The sequence below is a fragment of the Lepisosteus oculatus genome, chromosome 7, assembly GCF_040954835.1.
Source record: "Lepisosteus oculatus isolate fLepOcu1 chromosome 7, fLepOcu1.hap2, whole genome shotgun sequence".
NCBI lineage: Eukaryota > Metazoa > Chordata > Actinopteri > Semionotiformes > Lepisosteidae > Lepisosteus > Lepisosteus oculatus.
Window position 1 is genome coordinate 2590411 of NC_090702.1, and position 20869 is coordinate 2611279.

A 20869-nucleotide genomic window follows, 5' to 3' on the forward strand; every position below is an offset into this window, starting at 1 on the left:
TGCACAGTATCTACATCTACATCTAGAAGATAAGTTTGGTTGGATTTTGACTTTTTTTTTTTAGTAGGCTTTGCCCCGGAGTAAGATTTTCTCACAGATAAGTACACAGGAATAATCTTTGCAACCCACTCTGCTCGTTTTGGATGTTAGCAGCTAACTGATAACACATCTACATATGAAATATCACATCTACGTATTTGTTGAAAGGACATCGACTCTAAAACATGACCGAGCAGCTTGTTCGACAGCATAGGGCATTACTTGAAGTCTTTGTAGTTTTACACAAGTTCCTCACCTTGGGGGCGATCACAGAGCAGCAATATATATTTTGTTGGACTGCTGCACCCACAGTTACCCACAACGTTTTAAATAAGGTCCTCATCGAGCATTAAACGTTTAACATAAAGCGTTAGACATTTTCAACATACTTCAATTTGCCTTCTCTACTTCTGACGATGCATGCTAAAATTCTCTTTGCCTTTTTTAAATTGCTTCGCCATGTGATCTGCAATACGCCAGCGATGCATCAGTATTGATGCCTTACAGTGAGGCTGTGCCATCAGTAGCTTTTGCAACCTCAGTGATTCTTATTGTGCACATATACCACAATATAATGTGGCACATATAATGTGCACATATACCTGCACATTAAATCCAAGCAAAAGAGGGCTGACAGTTTCCAAGGCACCTGTAAGATCTTTAGAAAACACGACCAAAGATGCACAATAAAAGCATAGAGAACATAAGATCGATGATACCAGGACATCAGTAGGTCAAACCTGTTCTCAAGCCAGTCTATACACTGGAGTATATGTAGAGTACCGAACTGCACACTACAACTGCAGCTGCACCTTAAGAGTTACACCACTTTGTACTCTTTGTACTCTTTGTACTCTTTGTGAACTCTGTACGTCGGCGTGTAAGCTTGGCATGCTACACACGTGAAGTCTTTCTGCGTGATCCGGATTATATGGCCATGTGTAACACGAGCAATTACAAAACATCGCAACAGCAAAAGAAAAACAATAAGGTTTGACCGCATTTCTCAGATGTCACGTGAGGAGCTGTACGGATCACCCTGAACACGATTTTCAGACGTTCTGTGGTCTGATGATTCAGCCCTTGAGTCATCCCTACAGCAGGTAACAAGTTCAAACGCACACGAGACAAGGGATGACTGCTGTGACAGATTTATAGCTCCTGGCATCAGAATCGATGATACATCCATCACCGTTCTGCTTTACGCCCTGAGAGACTGAAAACCTGTGTGTGATCAAAGTACGTTCAGCTGAAAAAGCACGTTACTGAGTGCAAAGCCCAGTGATTGGCTGCACTAGATTTCACTTCCTCTGTCAGCACCATGAAGGTCGAAGCCAACAACATGGAACCTCTGGGCAGGAAAAGGATGAGATTATCTGAGACCCCATGACTATACCTGACTTGTTATAATAATAATAATTCCCTACACTTATACAGCTCTTTTCTGGACCTTCCACTCCGAGCTCTTCCCAGGTCAGGGGGAATCCCACTACCCCCACCAGTGTGCAGCCCCACCTGGATGATGCTCCAATCCTCTCACACACACCAGCTCTCAGTGGGGAGGAGAGCAGAGGGATGAAGCCAGTTCAGAGAGGGGGGTTATTAGGAGGCCATGATTGGCAAGGGCCAATGGGAAATTTGGTCAGGACACTGGGGTAACACCCCTACTCTTGTTGAGACACCCTGGGATTTTTAATGACCACAAAGAGTCAGGACCTCGGTTTTACGTCTCATCCAAAGGACGGCGCCTGTTTACAGTTTAGTGTCCCCGTCACTATACTGGGGCATGAGGACCCACACAGACCGCAGGGTGAGCGCCCCCTGCTGGCCCCACTAACACCTCTTCCAGCAGCAACCTCAGTTTTTCCCAGGAGGTCTCCCATCCATTATGCTTGGACTTGAAGACACGCTCAGCTGACAAGGGAGCAGGAGAGCCGGATCAACCCTCTTCGAAATGACTCACCCCCGAGCCCTTAAGGGAGAAAAGGGAAGGTGCGTTTCCCAGTAACGATGCGGGAGTCACGAGCTGGGTCAGCTGCGAAGGGACAAGCTCAGTCCAACTACCACGCCGAAGGGGGAAAGAAGAAACAACAGGTTTCGGCCACCAGAGCCTCCTTTAGGTTTCGTGACACAAGCAAGTCGTTACACGCCCAGCGAAAACCAATCACACTTGTATATACTCGCCATTCCATTGAGTCATCGTTGGGAATGCAGGGCAGGAAAAATAGAAGTGTAGAAGTCTGATCTGATCTACTACTGTAGTGCTGAACTCACTGGGGTATCTAAATTGACTCTGAACAAACTGCAGTATGTCCACAATTCAGCAGCCAGAATCCTGACCAGGTCTAGTGCAGGTGATCACATTACTCCTGTCCTGGAGTCCCTGCACTGGCTTCTTGTCAAATTCCGCGTGGACTTTAAAATCCTCATTGCTCACCTATAAGGCTCTGCATGGCCTGGCCCCTCAGTACCTCCCTGAACTATTATCGCCCTACTCCCCACCTCGCAACCTTCGCTCTTCTGATTCTGCTCTCCTCACTGTCCCCCAAGCCCCATCTACACTCTAGGGGTGACAGGGCCTTCTCCTGTTATGCCCCCAAGCTCTGGAACTCTCTCCCCAAGGATATCAGAGAGCCACCTTCTCTAAACTCCTTCAAATCCAGACTCAAAACTTTCTTCTTTAGAAAAGCCTTTACTGAACTGGTTCCATTCTTCACCCCTCTGCTCCTACTGTACTTAGTACCACCATCCACGGTCTCCTCTGTGTATTGTCATTGTGTTTTATCTGGTGTATTCTACTTATTTATTGTTGTTGTCACTCGGTGAAGCGCTTTGAGAAGCCACCTTTAAAGGCGCTATATAAAATAAAGTTTATTATTATTTATTATTATACTCATTTTGAGTAAAATAAGCCGTACTGTTGAGCACTGCTTCAGATAAAATATAAGACGTGATTCAGACCTTCGTACCCATTTGTGCAAGGCAAAACAACAAAACGCACAATTAGACGCATTTTTTAAAATAAATCATACAGTCACAGCACACACACACACACCCAAGAAAGGCCTGGTCCTTTTCACAGAATGCAGCAAACGCCCCCCTCCAAAAGAAAATAACCCTTTATTAAATACCTACAAGGATCTACTAAACCAGCTGGGTAAAAATATATTTTAGACGTACCGTAATGAGCTATGATGTCTTGGCACCCAAATTAAAAAAAAGAAAAAATCAAGATGGGAGAACCCCTGAAGCTGTTTATATCTACAATTTTTTCTGATCGTCAAGAACATAAACAAATGAGAGGACAGAAGAATCGTCTGGAATACTATAAAGTAAATTATATGATCTAAGCACATCCTGGCAAAGTCAGGAAAAAAGCTTTCAAGCCCAATGCAACCTCATATGACAATCCTAATCTATAGATTACCTACGGCATGTTGAAATGAATCTACTCTTAAGAACTGTTATGTGGAATCCACTCGTATATTTCTTTTCAGCCTCTCAGGGTGTTGAACCTTAGATGACGATAGAGAAGAGCACCCGCGAGTCAAAGGGCTGGATAGCAAACCGTCAATTTGAAACCAAAGCAGACGGATTTGGACAGAAAATGATCCGTTTTGTGGGCTTCACGCCTGGAACAGAATTAAGCTCCCAGACGCAGGAGGAGGTGTCCAAAAGACATCTTGAATCGGTCAGGTTATTATTATTTTTTTGAAACCCTTGTCCCAGAGGCCGTCAGAGCGCAGGTGGGGGGGGGGTCGAGGCAAGATGCACCCTGGGCCAGTTTGTTCTTTATATCCTTATCCTGTCCAGCTCCAGAGATGAGTGGTCATCTTCATTCAATGACATTCAATGGCAGGGGAGGTGTTTATCAGGCTTGTTTAAAGCACACAAGTGGGCTCCGAAACATCTCCGTTTCAACTTCTCAGGTTGAGCACGATGAACCAGATGTCGCTGGTTATCAGCCGAGAGCTGATGTGTCTCTGTATGCATATGTGTTTGTTTAGGTGTACATATCTATGCATGTGAAAGTGTATGTGTTTGTACACGTTTATGTGCATATACACGTGTATGTGAGTCTGAAGGTGCATGTATATGTGTATTGCAGTGACCTGTGTATATGTTTGTGTATACAGTCCACGTGAACGCTTTGCCGAGTCAATTGTAGGGGGGTGGGGTTGGGGATAAGTTGGCCAGGGCTCTCTTGACCACCCGGAAAACAGTGATCTTAGCTCCCAGGTGCCCGTGCGCTCGCGGTGACATCACTGCGGGCAGCGCCTCTCCTCCAATCAGAGCAGAGGCTCCTGCAAGTCCTTAGGGAGCCTGCAGCAAGTGAACAGATGAACAGCCCCGTGGGAACACAGGAATTGTTCCAGTGAGTGGGGGATGTGTAAAAAAAAACAGCTGGAAATTCCAGACTGGTTGGGACATAAAATAAAATAGTTAGGAGCTCTAATGCGGGGACAAAAAAGACAAAACAGAAAAAAGACATCAAAAGATGTAGTTGGCACCATCTAAAAACAATGACCTGGGCTTTAATTAAGTCTACAAAATATATACACATATTAATAAAGGTATTATTATTTTATTTATGGGTGATTCATTAATTTGCAACGCTTGAGGATTGTGGGCTAAATGCATTCTTGAAAATGAATTTCAGGACGCGCCAATAATTGAAACTACCACAAACAAACGTCCATTTTTAAAATCGGAATTCAAATAAGAGACGGGGGTGGGCTCAGAGCTCACTGTCCGGCGGCCTCGGCTTCAGGCCCCCCCCGGATCGGCCTCAGCCCAACCGCAGCTCGTTCTCCAGCCCGTAGATTTTGGCCTTCAGGGTCTTCAGCTCCCCCTGGATCTTCCTGGTGCGGGTGTTGCTCTGCCTCACCTCCTGGAGGATGGCCAGGTCCTGGTTGGGCCCCACGTTTAGCGTCACCTGGGGGGGCCCGGAGAAGGAGAGATTGAGGGGTTCGTGGGAGGTGGGAAGATGGAGGGAGGAAGGGGGTGTGCGGCGCTGCCCCACCCTCTCTCCAGTTAGAGGAGGACTGCAGTCCCGACGGCTCTTGGAACCGGCGAGGAAATGTGGGTAACAAAATAAATTCGTTGGTGGAACGGAACACAACGTGCGGATTACAAAATGAAGCAGGAAATCGTGTAGTCACCATGTTGTCGCAAAGCCCCGGGTCTCTCCACGGGGAGAGACTGGGAGTCGGTGAGAACTGTGAGGTGAGGCGGCCCTTCCTGCTCACTAGTCCCTGCACTGACTGAGGCGCTGTGATGGACGAGCGGATAAGGACAGGTTGTGGCAGCAGACATTTCACGGATCCCTATGCAGAGCTAACAAGTAGTGTGCGTCGATAAAACCGGCTGGAAGTCGAGAGCGATATTTCAGCTGGATTGTTTCACATCGCATACCGCGTTCTGCGCCGTTTCCAACGTAACAGCGTCACGTCGCCTGTCGTCGTTCTGAATCGCAGAACACGGCGCTGCGCAGACCTGGAAATTTCCCCTATTTTGTGACGGAAATTGGAGGTTTCACAAGTTACTGCAGAGAAACACTGGATACCGATGAAATTTTAATGTCGTGCTTTATCCCTGTGGGGGCAACACAGTCGCACGTTGCTGGCTCGCACTAGTGCGGCCCTGGGTTCAATGCCGGAGCTGGGGTGCTGTCTGTGCGGAGTCTGCATGTTCTCCCCCACGTTCGCGTGGGTGTCCTCCAGGTGCTCTGGTTTCCTCCCACAGTCCGAAGACATGCTGGCGGGTTCATTGGCTTCTGGGGATTATTTTCCTGGTGTATGCGTGTGCCCTGTGATGGACTGGCGTCCCACCCACAATGCACCCTGCCTTGCGACCTGTTGCCTGCTGGGATAGACTCTGGCTCCCCCATGACCCTGAATTGGATAAAGCGGTTGGAAAATGGATGGATGGCCTTTATCACCGTAAAAGCCTGTCTACCTCTGGTCACACAGTACGCCTTTTAATTGACGCTCGGTGGTTTCTCGGTGGCTCAGGATCTGCGCCTGTGGCTGGGAGGTTGCCGGTTCGGATCCCGCGGCCGGCAGAGGAATCCTACTCCGTGGGGCCCCTGAGCGAGGCCCTTCACCCCAGCTGCTCCAGGGGTGCCGTATAAATGGCCGACCCTGCGCTCTGACCCCCAGCTTCTCTCTCCCTGTCTGTGTGTCTCAGGGAGAGCAGGCTGGGGTCTGCGAACAAGACGAATTCCTAATACAAGAAATTGCATCTGGCCAATAAAGTGATCTGATCTGATCTGATAACACTGAAGGAGCTGAGGACAACGCGCCCACCTTGAAGAGCTGCTTCTCCACCTCCTTGAGCCTCTGGCGCAGGTGCTTGATGTCCGTCTTGAAGCCCTCCACCTCCATGGACCGCCTCTTCTCCAGAGCCTCGTAGCGCTGGGTCATCAACTGCAGCCGCCTGGCCATTTTGTCCGAACGCTCCTGAAGAGAGGGGAGTGACGGAGATGACTACCTCACCAGCGGGGGACACACCCACACAAACACAACACACACTGGCATGCTACTGAACTAGCTGAATGCCTGACCAGAGTAAGAAACAGCAGAGAGAAACAGACCCTGACGAATTGCAGGCTCAGTGGCCGCATTCTGGCCAGAGAAACTGGGCGAAACCTGCAAACATAGCTGTCCAGACAGGACAGTCTCAGTGACCACAGCCTGGCCATATTCAGTGGACATAGTGAGACCTAGCTGTCCAGAGAGGACAGGCTGTGCTCCAACTGCCCACAGGGTGAAGCAGAGACAGAGATGCACTTTCTATTGCACTGTCACAAATATCCTGGGATAAGATCAACATTCCTCCCCAAATTAACAAATCTAATCCCAGAATTCCCACGTCTGCCTAAATCAGAACAACTCTCAGTCCCACTGGGAGAGGGAGGGGGAACTCAGTTGAACTGATAGCCCAGTCTGTGATCTCCTGTCCCAGGCTGAGGAACAGACAGTGAGCTTGTCTCTCAATAATAATAATACAGTGTGTGATCTCCTGTCCCAGCCTGAGGACAAGACAGTGAGCCTGTCTCTCAATAATAACAATACAGTGTGTGATCTCCTGTCCCAGCCTGAGGAACAGACAGTGAGCTTGTCTCTCAATAATAATAATACAGTGTGTGATCTCCTGTCCCAGCCTGAGGAACAGACAGTGAGCCTGTCTCTCAATAATAATAATACAGTGTGTGATCTCCTGTCCCAGCCTGAGGAACAGTGAGCCTGTCTCTCAATAATAATAATACAGTGTGTGATCTCCTGTCCCAGCCTGAGGAACAGACAGTGAGCCTGTCTCTCAATAATAACAATACAGTGTGTGATCTCCTGTCCCAGCCTGAGGAACAGACAGTGAGCTTGTCTCTCAATAATAATACAGTGTGTGATCTCCTGTCCTAGCCTGAGGAACAGACAGTGAGCCTGTCTCTCAATAATAATAATGCAGTGTGTGATCTCCTGTCCCAGCCTGAGGAACAGTGAGCCTCTCTATCAGCATGTTGCATGTAAACGTCCTATGATGTGTTTGTATTGTAAATGTCTGTAGACGTTGTGTTGATTGTACATGCTTTGGCAACACTGTAGTTCAACGCCGTTGGAATTGAGTAAAATTCAAGGACAGAGAGAGTGAGAGAGAGACAGAGAGACAGAGAGACAGAGAGACAGAGAGACAGAGAGACAGAGAGACAGAGAGACAGAGAGACAGAGAGACAGAGCACACAGAGCCCGGAGTCAACACTGGCCGGCGAGGAAGGACTGAGGTGTGGCGGTACAGAACAGCCTGCGCAGATTTTCCTTCAAAGCCGAACGGCACAAGCCTACAGCGTGAGTCGCTACGGCTCGGGGGGGTCGGTCGCGGAAGAGGCTCTCAACGAACGAACCTCTCGCGAGGCCTGCGAGGGCTGGGCTCCCCCCTTCCGTTTCGGGAGCCCATGCTGGGGCGGAGGGAGAACGGGAGTGCAGAGCCGAGCAGCGGACGAGGCCCAGCTTTGCGATATGGCGGTATGCGCACGCGGTCGGTCGCGCTGTACTGAAGGAACCTGTGCCTGTCAGCACCTCATCGAGCCCCTCAAGAACTCAAAACTGCTTGACTGTTACGCGCACTCCCAGCTGGCCCAGGTTCCTTCAAGGTCTCCTGAGCGGAGGGGTAACTCAGCCCGTCTCACACGTGATTCAGCAGCGTGAAAGTGAACAGGGGTCGCGGTTAATTAGGGTCTTGGTTAATTGCCCTAGGGTAGCCTAACAGCCTAACTTTCTGGCCGTGTTTACACCTTATGTGGTAACAAACTGCTACCGACCAATCCGAAATGGCCGAAAGAGTTTTGTGTTTCTTTTCTTCTCGTTCCGGCAGGGAATAAACTCCTTTGCAGCCTGCGCATGCTGACGCAGCTCCCCACCTGAACTACTTCTGCTGCGACCCAACATGCTCTCCTCTAAATCTTTTCCCAGATCTCTTCCATCGTTCCTCCTCCTCCTCCCTGGGCTCCTTGCCCGCTTCTCTCGGCCAACCAGCACTCTGTCTCTTCACGGCGATCTGTTCCAAGACCAGGCTTTCTACCCACCTCCTGTTCCTTTCCGTTATGATATAATTCCCTGAAAAAGGATCTCGCCTGGAATGGAACACTTCAGGAATAAAAGCCTGTTACTGCCCTAAGGAAAGTGAATGAGAGACGGGGTTATCATGTCTACATTCGTCTGTCCTCCTTCCTTTGTTGCAATAAAGAAGTCTCCGGCTCGATCGGGACAGGGGCGCACGCGGGGTTTCCCGAGAAGAGGAACGAGCCGTACCTTGAAGATCTCCCTGCCCACGTCGCCCTCCTCTCGGATCTGGGCCAGCTCCGTCTCCAGGCCCACGCACTGCTCCCGGTACATGTCGGCCAGGCGGTGCGCCTGCTTCAGCTGCTCCTCAAGGGCCTGGCGAGACAAACCGCTGAGCTCGGCTACACTCCCGCTGCCACCCGCCGAGATGAGATGGAACTTTATCGTCCATCCAAAAGGGTGGACAGTCGTGAAACCAGCAGGTTCATCACTCTGTTCTGTTCCCCAGACCACCATGGTCATGGCCTCCTAATAACCCCCCTCTCTGAACTGGCTCCATCCCTCTGCTCTCCTCCCCACTGAGAGCTGGTGTGTGGGAGAGGACTGGAGCATCATCCAGGTGGGGCTGCACACTGGTGGGGGTAGTGGGATTCCCCCTGACCTGGGAAGAGCTCTGAGTGGAGGGTCCAGAGAAGTGTTATATAAGTGTAAGGGTGATTATTATTAATTATTATTATATGGCAATAGACTCTCTTACTGTGGTATTATTAAGTAGAGTACGGTGTTGTACTGGAGTACCAGTCATGGCCTCCTAATAACCCCCCTCTCTGAACTGGCTCCATCCCTCTGCTCTCCTCCCCACTGAGAGCTGGTGTGTGGGAGAGGACTGGAGCATCATCCAGGTGGGGAGGCTACACAGTGGTGTTAGCAGTGGGATTCCCCCTGACCTGTAAAGAGCTCTGAGTGGAGGGTCCAGAACAGAGATATATAAATGTAAGGGCAACATTATTATTATAATGACAATGATGTTTATTCCACCCATTTTTACGATAACAAGAATAGTACTGAGAATGACGACGGCAATGATGACATTATGATGTCGATGACCGTCACCTTCAGGGACACCCACCTTGACCTCCTCCCGGGATTCCGGCTCCGCGGGGGGCGGCGGCGGCGGCGGGTGGGCCCGCTCCCGCTCGGGATCGCCGCGGCCCTGCCGCAGCCTGTCCCGGCAGGCGTCCAGCTCGCGCAGCAGCCGGTCCTTCTCCGCCATCCAGCCCTTCTCCTGGGCCCTGCCCTCGAACTTCAGCTGCAGGAAGTCCCGGGTGCTGTCGTAGAGCAGGCTCTGGGTCCGGTGCAGCCTGCGGCGGAGGGGGGAGGGAGACTGAGCCCAGCACACACGGCTCAGCGGGTGTGAGCCTGGAGGGGAGACTCCTGGGAAAGCTGAGGCTGCTGCTGGGAGAGGTGTGAGTGGGGGCCAGCAGGGGGCGCTCACCCTGCGGTCTGTGTGGGTCCTGATGCCCCAGTTTAGTGACGGGGACACTAGACTGTAAACAGGCGCCGTCCTTCAGATGAGACGTCAAACCGAGGTCCTGACTCTCTGGGGTCATTAAAAATCGCAGGGTGTTTCTCGAAAAGAGTAGGGGTGTTACCCCAGTGTCCTGGCCAAATTCCCCCCCTGGCCTTTACCCCTCATGGCCTCCTAATAACCCCCCTCTCTGAACTGGCTCCATCCCTCTGCTCTCCTCCCCACTGAGAGCTGGTGTGTGTGAGAGGACTGGAGCATCATCCAGGTGGGGCTGCACACTGGTGGCGGTAGTGGGATTCCCCATCACCAGTAAAGAGCTCTAAGTGGAGGGTCCAGATAAGCGCTATATAAGTGCAAGCAATTAATAATAATAATAATAACATTACTTGTCGGTGAGGGCGGAGATGCGGTCTTGGTCTCGCTGGTGCTGCAGCTGGGCCTCCTCCACGCGGATGCGCCGGTCCTCCAGCAAGGACTCCACCTGCTCCTTGGCCAGCCGGGTCTGCTCCTCCATCTGGGCCTGCAGCGCCTCCACCTGGACACACGGGCGGCAGGGCGGATCGCCGGCTCAGCAATTTATTTTGAAAAGGGGGGGGAGCCGCGCCGAACCTCAGTTTTCCTCAGGCCGGCCATCAAAATCTCGGGACGAGACAAAATCAATTCACTGGCCCGGGCACCGAATCGGGAACTTGGCGGACGTCCTGTAAGTCTCCATGCTGTTGCAAACCCCTGGTCTCTCCACGGGCCAGAGGGAGGGTGTGTGAGAACTGTGAGGTGAGGCGGCCCTTCCTGCTCACTAGTCCCTGTACTGACTGAGGCACTGTGATGGACGAGTGGACAAGGACAGGCTGTGCAGCAGACGTTTCACCGCAGAAATGTTCCGACCTGATCTGCAGGCAAGAGTTAACAATTAAGTCGAATTTGTCAATGAAACCGTCTGGAAGCTGAGAGCGATATTTCTATTGGATTAGAAGAGCTGGATTCACAAGCCTGCTTGTCTACAGTGTCACCGGAGGTCTTGTGGCCTCGTTCTGAATCACTCTATTTCGTGATGGAAATTTTACATTTTACTGTATTATTTTTGTCAAGGTCTGAAACGCGCTCATGTTTCCCCATGACCTGGAAAGAGCTCTGAGTGGAGGGTCCAGAAAAGAGCTGTATAAGTGTAAGCAATTATAACTATCATCCTCACTACGGCTGGCTGACACAGGCCCCCTTCCTGAGGCTGGGCTGTAGGCACTCTGTCTTAGCTGCAGGGTCGTGTAATGGCCTGAGGGCTCTAGGCCTACCTGGAGCAGCAGGGTCTGATTGTCCTTCTTGTAGCTCTCTGGGCTTTCAATAGCTTCATCCCCCCTCGAAGACTTCCTGCGGGTCACTGCGTTAAAAAAAGCACAAAGAAGGGAACTAAATCACAAGGCATTCCTTCTGTACGGAGCTTTCAAAAGTCATGTCATTTCTTTTTTTTCGGGGACTCCTGGACCATCAGATCAAAATTGTGCCGGGCGGTTTGAGTTCAGGCATGGTCACATGCTCTCCCCCAAGAAAAGACTGCCGTTCCAGTGTGTGTGGTCTTAAGTCCCTGAGCAGATACACATATGACAGAGAAAACAGTGTCCCATAAAACAAATGACACGGCACCAGCGGGAACTACAGGAAAGAGCATTAAAATCCCCAAACAGGAGGCGCTCCTTTACGCAGATAGTGGTGGGAGTGTGGAACAAGCCGTCCCGGCCATGTTGCTGAAGCCGAAACTCTGGACTGCTTCCAGATGCAGCTGGATGAGATCCTCCATTCGGGACGGGGGGGGCAGCACTACTGTACACAAAGAGTGGTGGGGGAGTGGAACAAGCTGCACAGCTAGGATGTTGGAGCCAAATCCCTGGCTTCTCTCAACAAACGTCTGGATGAGTTCCGGGGATCAATCGGCTACCTCACGGCTTACTCTCAGTTATAAGAACATAAGGACGGATGCAAACAAGAGGAGGAACAATTTTTTATGTTCTTATACAAGTAGGGAAAACTATTCTCAGCAGAAGACAGAGCAAGATTCAAAATCCCCGGTACCAATGCATTCACCAATGCACGAAAGCAACGCTTTAAAACACTTAATGATTTCTCAATTTCAGGTGCAACTCGAATTTTGATATTTGGTTCACTCCTATTTAAGGGAGTATTAAATCAGAGTTGCACAATGTTCTGAATTTCTCTGTTAAAGGCTGTGCAACTGTAATAAGCTTCCCCACCCCAGCAGGATTAAAGGCAGATGTGCCGATTAAACATCCTGCAGCGTTTCGATTCATAACTGCTTGGCTGTTGTGTGGAGGAATGAAATCGTTCGGAAATCAGCCCGACCTGTTTTTGTCCTCTTAAGGGGCTCTCTCCCAGTGGGCTGGGTCTGCTTTTGAGAGATGGTTACCTAAAAGGAAGACAGCGGAACAGTTTGGATTGAAATAAAACCGCCACCGCAGAGGGGTCTCAGGGCCTGCGAATTTACTTTGGATTGACGTTATGAAAACCACAGCCCCGTTATCTCACTCGTGTCTTTTCGCAGTACGTGCAGTTCGAATTCCTGAAAGACCTTCAATTACTCTAACAGCTAGTGTCATTTTTTCCATTTTAATAGTTTGTAACATTTTTTATTCTGTCTAAGATAAGATCACTTTATAATCCATGTACAATTTCCTGCACGAACCGCCAAACTTCCAGCTACAGGCACAGATCCCCATGACCTGTAAAGTGCTTTGAGTGGAGTGTCCTGAAAAGCACTACATAAGTCTAAGCAATTATGATCATTATTATTATTATAAGGGAGAGGGGGAGAAAAGGTGTCTCACCTTGTGTGGGGGTTCCTTATGAAAGTAGGTGATTTCTCCAGCGTCAGGGCCCACCAGGGCCAGAAGATGCTGAATTTTCTTCCGATCCTCTAGTTCCCTGGATTGAGACAAGGAACGACACTGCATTGACACAAAACACGGCCGTCTACTACCTGTAGGGGTGCCTGTCCCACAAAACACGGATGTCAGTTCTAAAGTAAGTGCCTGTAGTGCTTCAGCTACACAGACATGTCCATCCGCAGCCAGTTGTTTGTCTTAGGACGCAAGAACCTGAGAAGGTCACAGACCCAAGAACAAAATAAATGCCCTGTCATGTTTCGAGCGCTGCTTTGGTTTTCTGGTAGAATGGTTGCCTGGCTTCTGGAAGGTCCCGGGTTCGATTCCTGGACAATGCACAAGTTGCACTGTAAATTCCTGTTTTGACACTGGTGATGGTGGAGGGGAGTTCCCGTGACCTGCAAAGTGCTCTGGGTGGAGTGTCCAGAAAAGCAATATATAAGTGTAAGGATTATTATTATTATTATTATTATTATTATTATTATTATTATTATTGAAATGCATGTCATGTAAATTGAAAAAAAGAGAAAGAGGTAAAGATATCAAAATACAGTGAGTTAAGGAGAGGTTCAATATTTCACAATACTGCACATGCTTCTAAATGCCCCTGCAAAAAAATTCATCTTTCCAGACCACAACACTGCAAATTAACTTCAATGAAATCTAAGGTACGTGATCTGTTTCTGCGACTCTATACGCCTACCAGTGTAAAAGAAGAGGATAGAAAACGACAAGAAAGAAGAACAATCAAGTAATCATTAAGGAAGTATAAGGATGCATAGAGGATTCGGATCAAAACACACTTTGAACCTTAAGATCAGGCAGATTTCGGGTGTATATTAATGAAGGGGAGGGCGAGACGGCGACCTACCTGATCTTGAGCCGGTCGTTCTCGGCGTACAGCCTGAGAGCCTGCTCCCTCTCCTGGAACAGGTAGACCTGCATGTCGCTCAGGGCCTTCTGGAGCTCGGCGATCTCGCCCTCGCGCTGGCGCATCTCCCACTCCATCTTGTGCTGGGTTGGGGAACACGGCCACAGAGTCAGAGAGGCGCGAGCCCAGCGAAAAGCAGAGAAATGGCGGAGCGGAGCTGGGGAAGGCACTGCTTCAGAACCACTCCTGCGCAGATCGCATCAGGGAGAGCGCACTCCTGCGCAGATCGCATCAGGGAGTGCGTACTCCTGCGCAGATCGCATCAGGGAGAGCGCACTCCTGCGCAGATCGCATCAGGGAGAGCGCACTCCTGCGCAGATCGCTTCAGGGAGCGGGCACACTCCTGCGCAGATCGCTTCAGGGAGCGGGCACACTCCTGCGCAGATCGCTTCAGGGAGCGGGCACACTCCTGCGCAGATCGCATCAGGGAGTGCGTACTCCTGCGCAGATCGCATCAGGGAGAGCGCACTCCTGCGCAGATCGCATCAGGGAGAGCGCACTCCTGCGCAGATCGCATCAGGGAGCGGGCACACTGCTGCGCAGATCGCATCAGGGAGCGGGCACACTCCTGCGCAGATCGCATCAGGGAGAGCGCACTCCTGCGCAGATCGCATCAGGGAGCGGGCACACTGCTGCGCAGATCGCATCAGGGAGCGGGCACACTCCTGCGCGGATCGCTTCAGGGAGCGGGCACACTCCTGCGCAGATCGCTTCAGGGAGAGCGCACTCCTGCGCAGATCGCATCAGGGAGCGGGCACACTCCTGCGCAGATCGCATCAGGGAGCGGGCACACTCCTGCGCAGATCGCATCAGGGAGAGCGCACACCTGCACAGATCGCTTCTGGGAGCAGGCACACTCCTGCGCAGATCGCATCAGGGAGAGCGCAAACCTGCACAGATCGCTTCAGGGAGCGGGCACACTCCTGCGCAGATCGCATCAGGGAGAGCACACTCCTGCACAGATCGCTTCAGGTAGCGGGCACTCCTCTGCAGATCGCATCAGGGAGAGCGCACACCTGAGCAGATCGCATGAGGCAGCGCACAAACACCTGCACAGATCGCATGAGGCAGCGCACAAACACCTGCGCAGATCGCACAAGGCAGCGCACAAACACCTGCGCAGATCGCACGAGGCAGCGCGCACACCTATGTGGATCACCACAGCTGCTGCTGCTGCTACTGCACACATTTTTAGACAAAGAGGACAGAGCTCAGAACAAGGAACCGTGAGCACAGTCAGCGAGTAAGGAGACAAGGCGCCCGGAGTCACAAGCCGCGCAGGAAACCGGGTCCACGCATTTCCCGATCCGGAGTCCTGCCCGCCCTCGGCGCCGTACCTGATCCTCGGTCGTGAGGCGGTACGTCTCCAGCATCCGCAGCAGCTCCTCGTGCTCGCCGTCGAACTCCGCCACCTTGCGGCGGTAGAACTCCAGCAGCTCCCGGGACGGCCGCAGGCCCGCCAGTCGCTCGCCGACGGGAAGGAGGGGAGAGTCCCGGCCGGGGGTCTGGCCGCCGAGGAGCGGAGAGCAACGTCCAGGCATGCTGCCGGGGGACAGAGAGGAGCAGAGAAGAAGGTTCCCATAATAATAATAATAATAATAATAATAATAATCCCTAAAACTTATATAGCACTTCTCTGGACCCTCCACTCCGAGCTCTTCCCAGGTCAGGGGGAATCCCACTACCCCCACCAGTGTGCAGCCCCACCTGGATGATGCTCCAGTCCTCTCACACACACCAGCTCTCAGTGGGGAGGAGAGCAGAGGGATGGAGCCAGTTCAGAGAGGGAGGGTTATTAGGAGGCCATGAGGGGTAAAGGCCAGGGGGGGAAATTTGGCCAGGACACTGGGGTAACACCCCTACTCTTGTCGAGAGACACCCCGGGATTGTTAATGACCACAGAGAGTCAGGACCTCGGTTTGACGTCTCATCTGAAGGACGGCGCCTGTTTACAGTCTAGTGTCCCCGTCACTATACTGGGGCATGAGGACCCACACAGACCGCAGGGTGAGCGCCCCCTGCTGGTCCCACTCACACCTCTTCCAGCAGCAGCCTCAGCTTTCCCAGGAGTCTCCCCTCCAGGTACTGGCCAGGCTCACACCTGCTGGGCTCCAGTGGGCAGGGCGATATGGCTGCTGGCTAGCTCCACTAGTCTACTCTAGTGAAGCGATTCCCCTTGCGGTACCTCCGCCTGAGCTCCACTCACCCATCCTCCCTGGCCTGAGTAATCCGAGGTGGCGGACTTAGCACGTCACTGTGAAGCTGTACTGTACGGGGGGGCAGCCCAGTGGCACAGTGGTCAGCATTGCTACCTCGCAGCGCAGGGGCCCCGGGTTCGATTCCCGACCTGGGGTGCTGTCTGTGTGGAGTTTGCATGTTCTCCCCGGGTGCTCCGGTGTCCTCCCACAGTCCACAGACATGCTGGTGGGTTAACTGGCTTCTGGGAAAATCGGCCGTGTGTGTGTGTGTGTGTGTGTGTGTGTGTGTGTGTGTGTGTGCCCTTGCCTTGCGCCCCCTGCTTGCTGGGAGCCCTGTGTCACCCTGCCACTCGCTATAAACACAGATTAATCCTTCAAATGTTAGCTAATAGAAATGCAGGTAACTCTATTATTGATACTCTATCAAGTATATCTATTATAGGAACAAGTAAGAGGTTTATTCCCTGCTGAAAAAAAGAAGAGAGAAAACGCAACGTTTCGGCCGTGGAGCCTTCTTCAGGTGTCTCTTTCTTCTTTTTTTTTCAGCAGGGAATAAACCTCTTACTTGTTCTTTTGCAGCCTACGCATGCTGACGCAGCTCCCCACCTGAATATCTATTATAGACATCTATCTATTAGAGATATATAGGTATATCTATTATAGATATTCTGCTTTCTGATGAAGCTTCAAATGCCCCCCATCTTCCACCCTACGTTATGCATGTGTGTGAAACAAAACTTTCAATCACAATCACCTGTGATTAATATGAAGCTTAAACGCCACGACTGTGTGGGAAGAACTACCACCACATTCATCGGAGAACGCCCAGATCCCACTCCAAATAATCTCTCTTTAAACATCGGTACTGGACAGCGGGCATATTGACTGCAATTCCGCTTTTATTTTTCCGGTTGCGAGACGTCGGTGTTCCTATCAAGATGCGAAACTAGTTGTGTTTTTTTCCCTCTCATTTTGCGCCGAGATGTTCCAGAGCAGAAGGCACGTTTCTTTTTGACGGGAAGGGGGGCTCTTTGGGAGTTCACGGCGCACGTACGGGAGTTAATACGTTGTTTTTACTGGAAGCCTTAAAGGATTAACTTTCGGGGCGGGAAGGTTACAGCATTGAACTCTATAAAAACAAAATGCTGATCAGTCCTGCCTCACTAGACGCGTTGTCATGGCGCCACCAGCCGCCAGTGGAGGCGGGACATTTAAACCAACTGAACTTCACCAGCACGGCCACCGTGAGGAGGAGAAACTATTTCCCTTCGCAGTTTCAGCTCATTTCTTCTTTGTTTTTTCACCTGTATGGCTGCGATATTCTGTATTGTTTGTTTGTTTGTTTGTTTGTTTCGCTGGCTCTCTCTTTGACACGCATTATTATTTGTATCCGTCTGCATGAACACTGGCGAGAGGGGATAGGCACCGCGACTTCAGACGAAAAGAAACGACGACGGGTTTCCCAGGATAAATCCCACGAACCGACCGTGGAAATCACATCAGCGGAGCTCGCTGTAAGCGATAGCAAAACACAAGCCACGCATTTTGCGCACATCAATCCAAATAAAGTAGCCAGCGATGAGATTATACCCGATAACGAGTCCCTTTTCCCTGTGCAAAATTGCGACTTTCCTAGGCGATGCAATATCGCTTGCAAAAGTAAAGCAAGTTACTGGGAAGGAGGAGGAAAAAACAATGCTGAGCCTAACAGACTTAGCCTGAAAAGAAAAGTACAAATCGTGTTTACCTGGAGCTGTTAAAAGGAGTAGCTGCGTCTTCCTGCTGTTAACCTGAGCTAAACAGACAGATCTCAGCCAGCCAATCAGAGGGCGACTTCCTCTCGACAGTTAGCCGGACTTCCGCCTCCTCTGGCGCGGGGGTGTGTGGGAATTGAAGTCCTGCACAAACACAGGGGATCTTGGGGAGGGGGTGACTAGGAATTCCTGTCATGTGGCGGGGTGACCAGCCGTAGCCTAACAGAGCTACAGTCCAGCTGGTCTTATGAGACACCCTTAAATCATCAATTGTAAAGGCTTCAGAAAAGACTAAAGAATACGCATGAGTTTCGATCTTTTTTAGGAAGTTCCGCGGTGCAGTTAAGTCAAACACAGGCAGCTGCGGTCATTGGGATCTTATTGCACTAATCACGCAAGTGGTCAAAAAAGTGATCTCAGCATTTAAATTTAAAGGTGTTGTATAAAACCTGTTGGATTAGCCCCTGGTCTAATCCGTCCAGCAATAAAGCAGTTGCAATTTGTGGTGGGATCCGTTCCTCGCACGAATATGTCATTTCCCCTGAAATCCTCTTCGGGGTAGGACTGCGACTCCAAGCAATGGGACTGATACTGTATCAGACCCGTCCACAGCAGCGGTGACACTGTCTCAGACACCCCCCCAGTGGGAGTGACACTATATCAGACACACCCCCAGTGGGAGTGACACTGTCTCAGACACCCCCCCAGTGGGAGTGACATTAAATCAGACACACCCACAGTGGGAATAACACTATATCAGACACACCCCCAGTGGGAGTGACACTGTCTCAGACACACCCCCAGTGGGAGTGACATTAAATCAGACACACCCACAGTGGGAATAACACTATATCAGACACACCCCCAGTGGGAGTGACACTGTCTCAGACACACCCCCAGTGGGAGTGACATTAAATCAGACACACCCACAGTGGGAATAACACTATATCAGACACACCTCCAGTGGGAGTGACACTAAATCAGACACACCCACAGTGGGGGTGACACTATATCAGACACACCTCCAGTGGGAGTAACACTATATCAGACACACCTCCAGTGGGAGTAACACTATATCAGACACACCTCCAGTGGGAGTGACACTAAATCAGACACACCCACAGTGAGGGTGACACTATATCAGACACACCTCCAGTGGGAGTAACACTATATCAGACACATCCAGAGTGGGGGTGACACTATTTCAGACACACCTCCAGTGGGCGTGATACTATATAAGACACACCCCCAGTGGGGATGACACTGTCTCAGACACACCCACAGTGGGGGTGACACTATATCAGTCACACCCCCAGTGGGAGTGACACTATATCAGACACACCCACAGTGGGAGTGACACTAAATCAGACACACCCACAGTGGGGGTGACACTATATCAGACACACCTCCAGTGGGCGTGATACTATATAAGACACACCCACAGTGGGAGTGACACTATATCAGACACACCCACAGTGGGGGTGACACCATCTTAGACACAACCACAGACAATATGATTATATTGGTTACATTTCAGGAACAAGTAAATGAAAAAGTAAAGTAAATAAGCACAATGTTTTGGCTGTGGAGCCTTCTTCAGGAGTCTTTTCTTCTCTTTTCAGCCTGGAATAAACCTGTACTTGTTCCTCTGCAGCCTACGCATGCTGACGCAGCTCCCTACTGGAACTACATTTCAGGAAGCACTGCTGGATGAGGGCAGCTCTGAAACTCAGAAATTACTAAAACGCTGATCCCACTTTAAAAATAAAATCCCATCTGACCTTTTCACAGCTGAAAAGCCGATTTTCAATGTGCTGAAACAGAAAACTGAAATCAATTCCCCTGTGATTAAGAACTCAGCTGGAGCAAAGAGAACACCATTCCTACAAGCCCCAGGTTAGAAAATCCCTTTCCTAGAGTCAGATCCAGTTGTTTATCCCAAGATACTCCAGCAGGGGAAAGTGTTGTGTCAGTTCTTAAATCACAGCCACTACGGATACATTCTCTTTACTGGCTGTTAAACCAGTTCTGCATGTTCAATGAGGGCATATGGTGATTAATGTCTGATGTGGAATTTTATAAAAAGTCTTCTCGGAATCCAAATTTCATAATGTGCTGTTACACATCCCCGAATGACTAAGTCTTTCTTTTTCAATACAAGGTAGAAGCTCAAAGTTATATTTTCTACTAGTGTATTCCAGCATTACAAATTTCATACATTTTTCATTGCAGCAGATAAGAGTTTTTCCACACCATTCTCAGTGTGTGTTTGAGTTCTTTCCATATCAGCCTTTCCCAGAGAGTGGAGTTTGCTGTTTCTCAATGTATTTCTGTTAGAAAAACACATATTCAATCACACAGCGGTTATGTCTTCTTAAAGATTTATTTTCCAGGCTATTAAATGGCATTGCCTGCGGAAGAGAGTAGCCCAACTTTTGCAAGGATGTTATTGAACCTGAAAGGTACCACCTGGGATAAATTATCCATTCATTTTCTAACACACTCCCACAAGGGACAATGTTCCCAGAAGCCCAAATAACCCACAAGCATGTCTTTGGACTGTGGGCAGAAACCAGAGCACCTGGGGGAAACCCATGTGGAGATGGAGAGAACATGCAAACTCCACACAGACAGCACCCAAGAAGATCAGACTTGGAACCCAGCACCCCACACTGCAAGACAGAGATGCTAACCACTGCGCCACCCATGTGGGATGATTGATACGCCAAATTTGGTTTCAAGAACCGGTGCCTGTTGATTGTCACAGCAATTGTTGGCAGCCAACGCCGATCACTGCTGCTTGGGAAAATCTAATATTAAAAATTAAAATGTAAACCTTCCGGATATTTGACCAGTTTTTAAGAAAAATGTGCTTTTCTCTAGCTTCTGAAAAGAGGAAAGGGGCCCAAGCCAGAATGACTAAAATGTCCTTTTAATTCCTGCAGACTACAGGAAAACAAGCAGAAATTG

General features: G+C 50.2%; 1 protein-coding gene across 1 annotated transcript; it reads right to left on the reverse strand.

The window, feature by feature from the left end:
- Positions 1–4554: 4554 nt before the first annotated feature.
- On the reverse strand, positions 4555–17977 carry ccdc77 (coiled-coil domain containing 77). The gene is made up of 11 exons (XM_069192024.1): positions 17893–17977; positions 15285–15489; positions 13888–14030; positions 12960–13056; positions 12478–12541; positions 11415–11500; positions 10512–10660; positions 9727–9958; positions 8847–8972; positions 6348–6500; positions 4555–4975 (listed from the first exon to the last, which is right to left on the reverse strand). The coding sequence occupies exons 2-11, from the start codon at positions 15486–15488 to the stop codon at positions 4829–4831; spliced, it is 1401 nt and encodes a 466-aa protein (XP_069048125.1). The 5' UTR covers position 15489; positions 17893–17977; the 3' UTR covers positions 4555–4828.
- Between the last annotated feature and the right edge of the window lie 2892 nt (positions 17978–20869).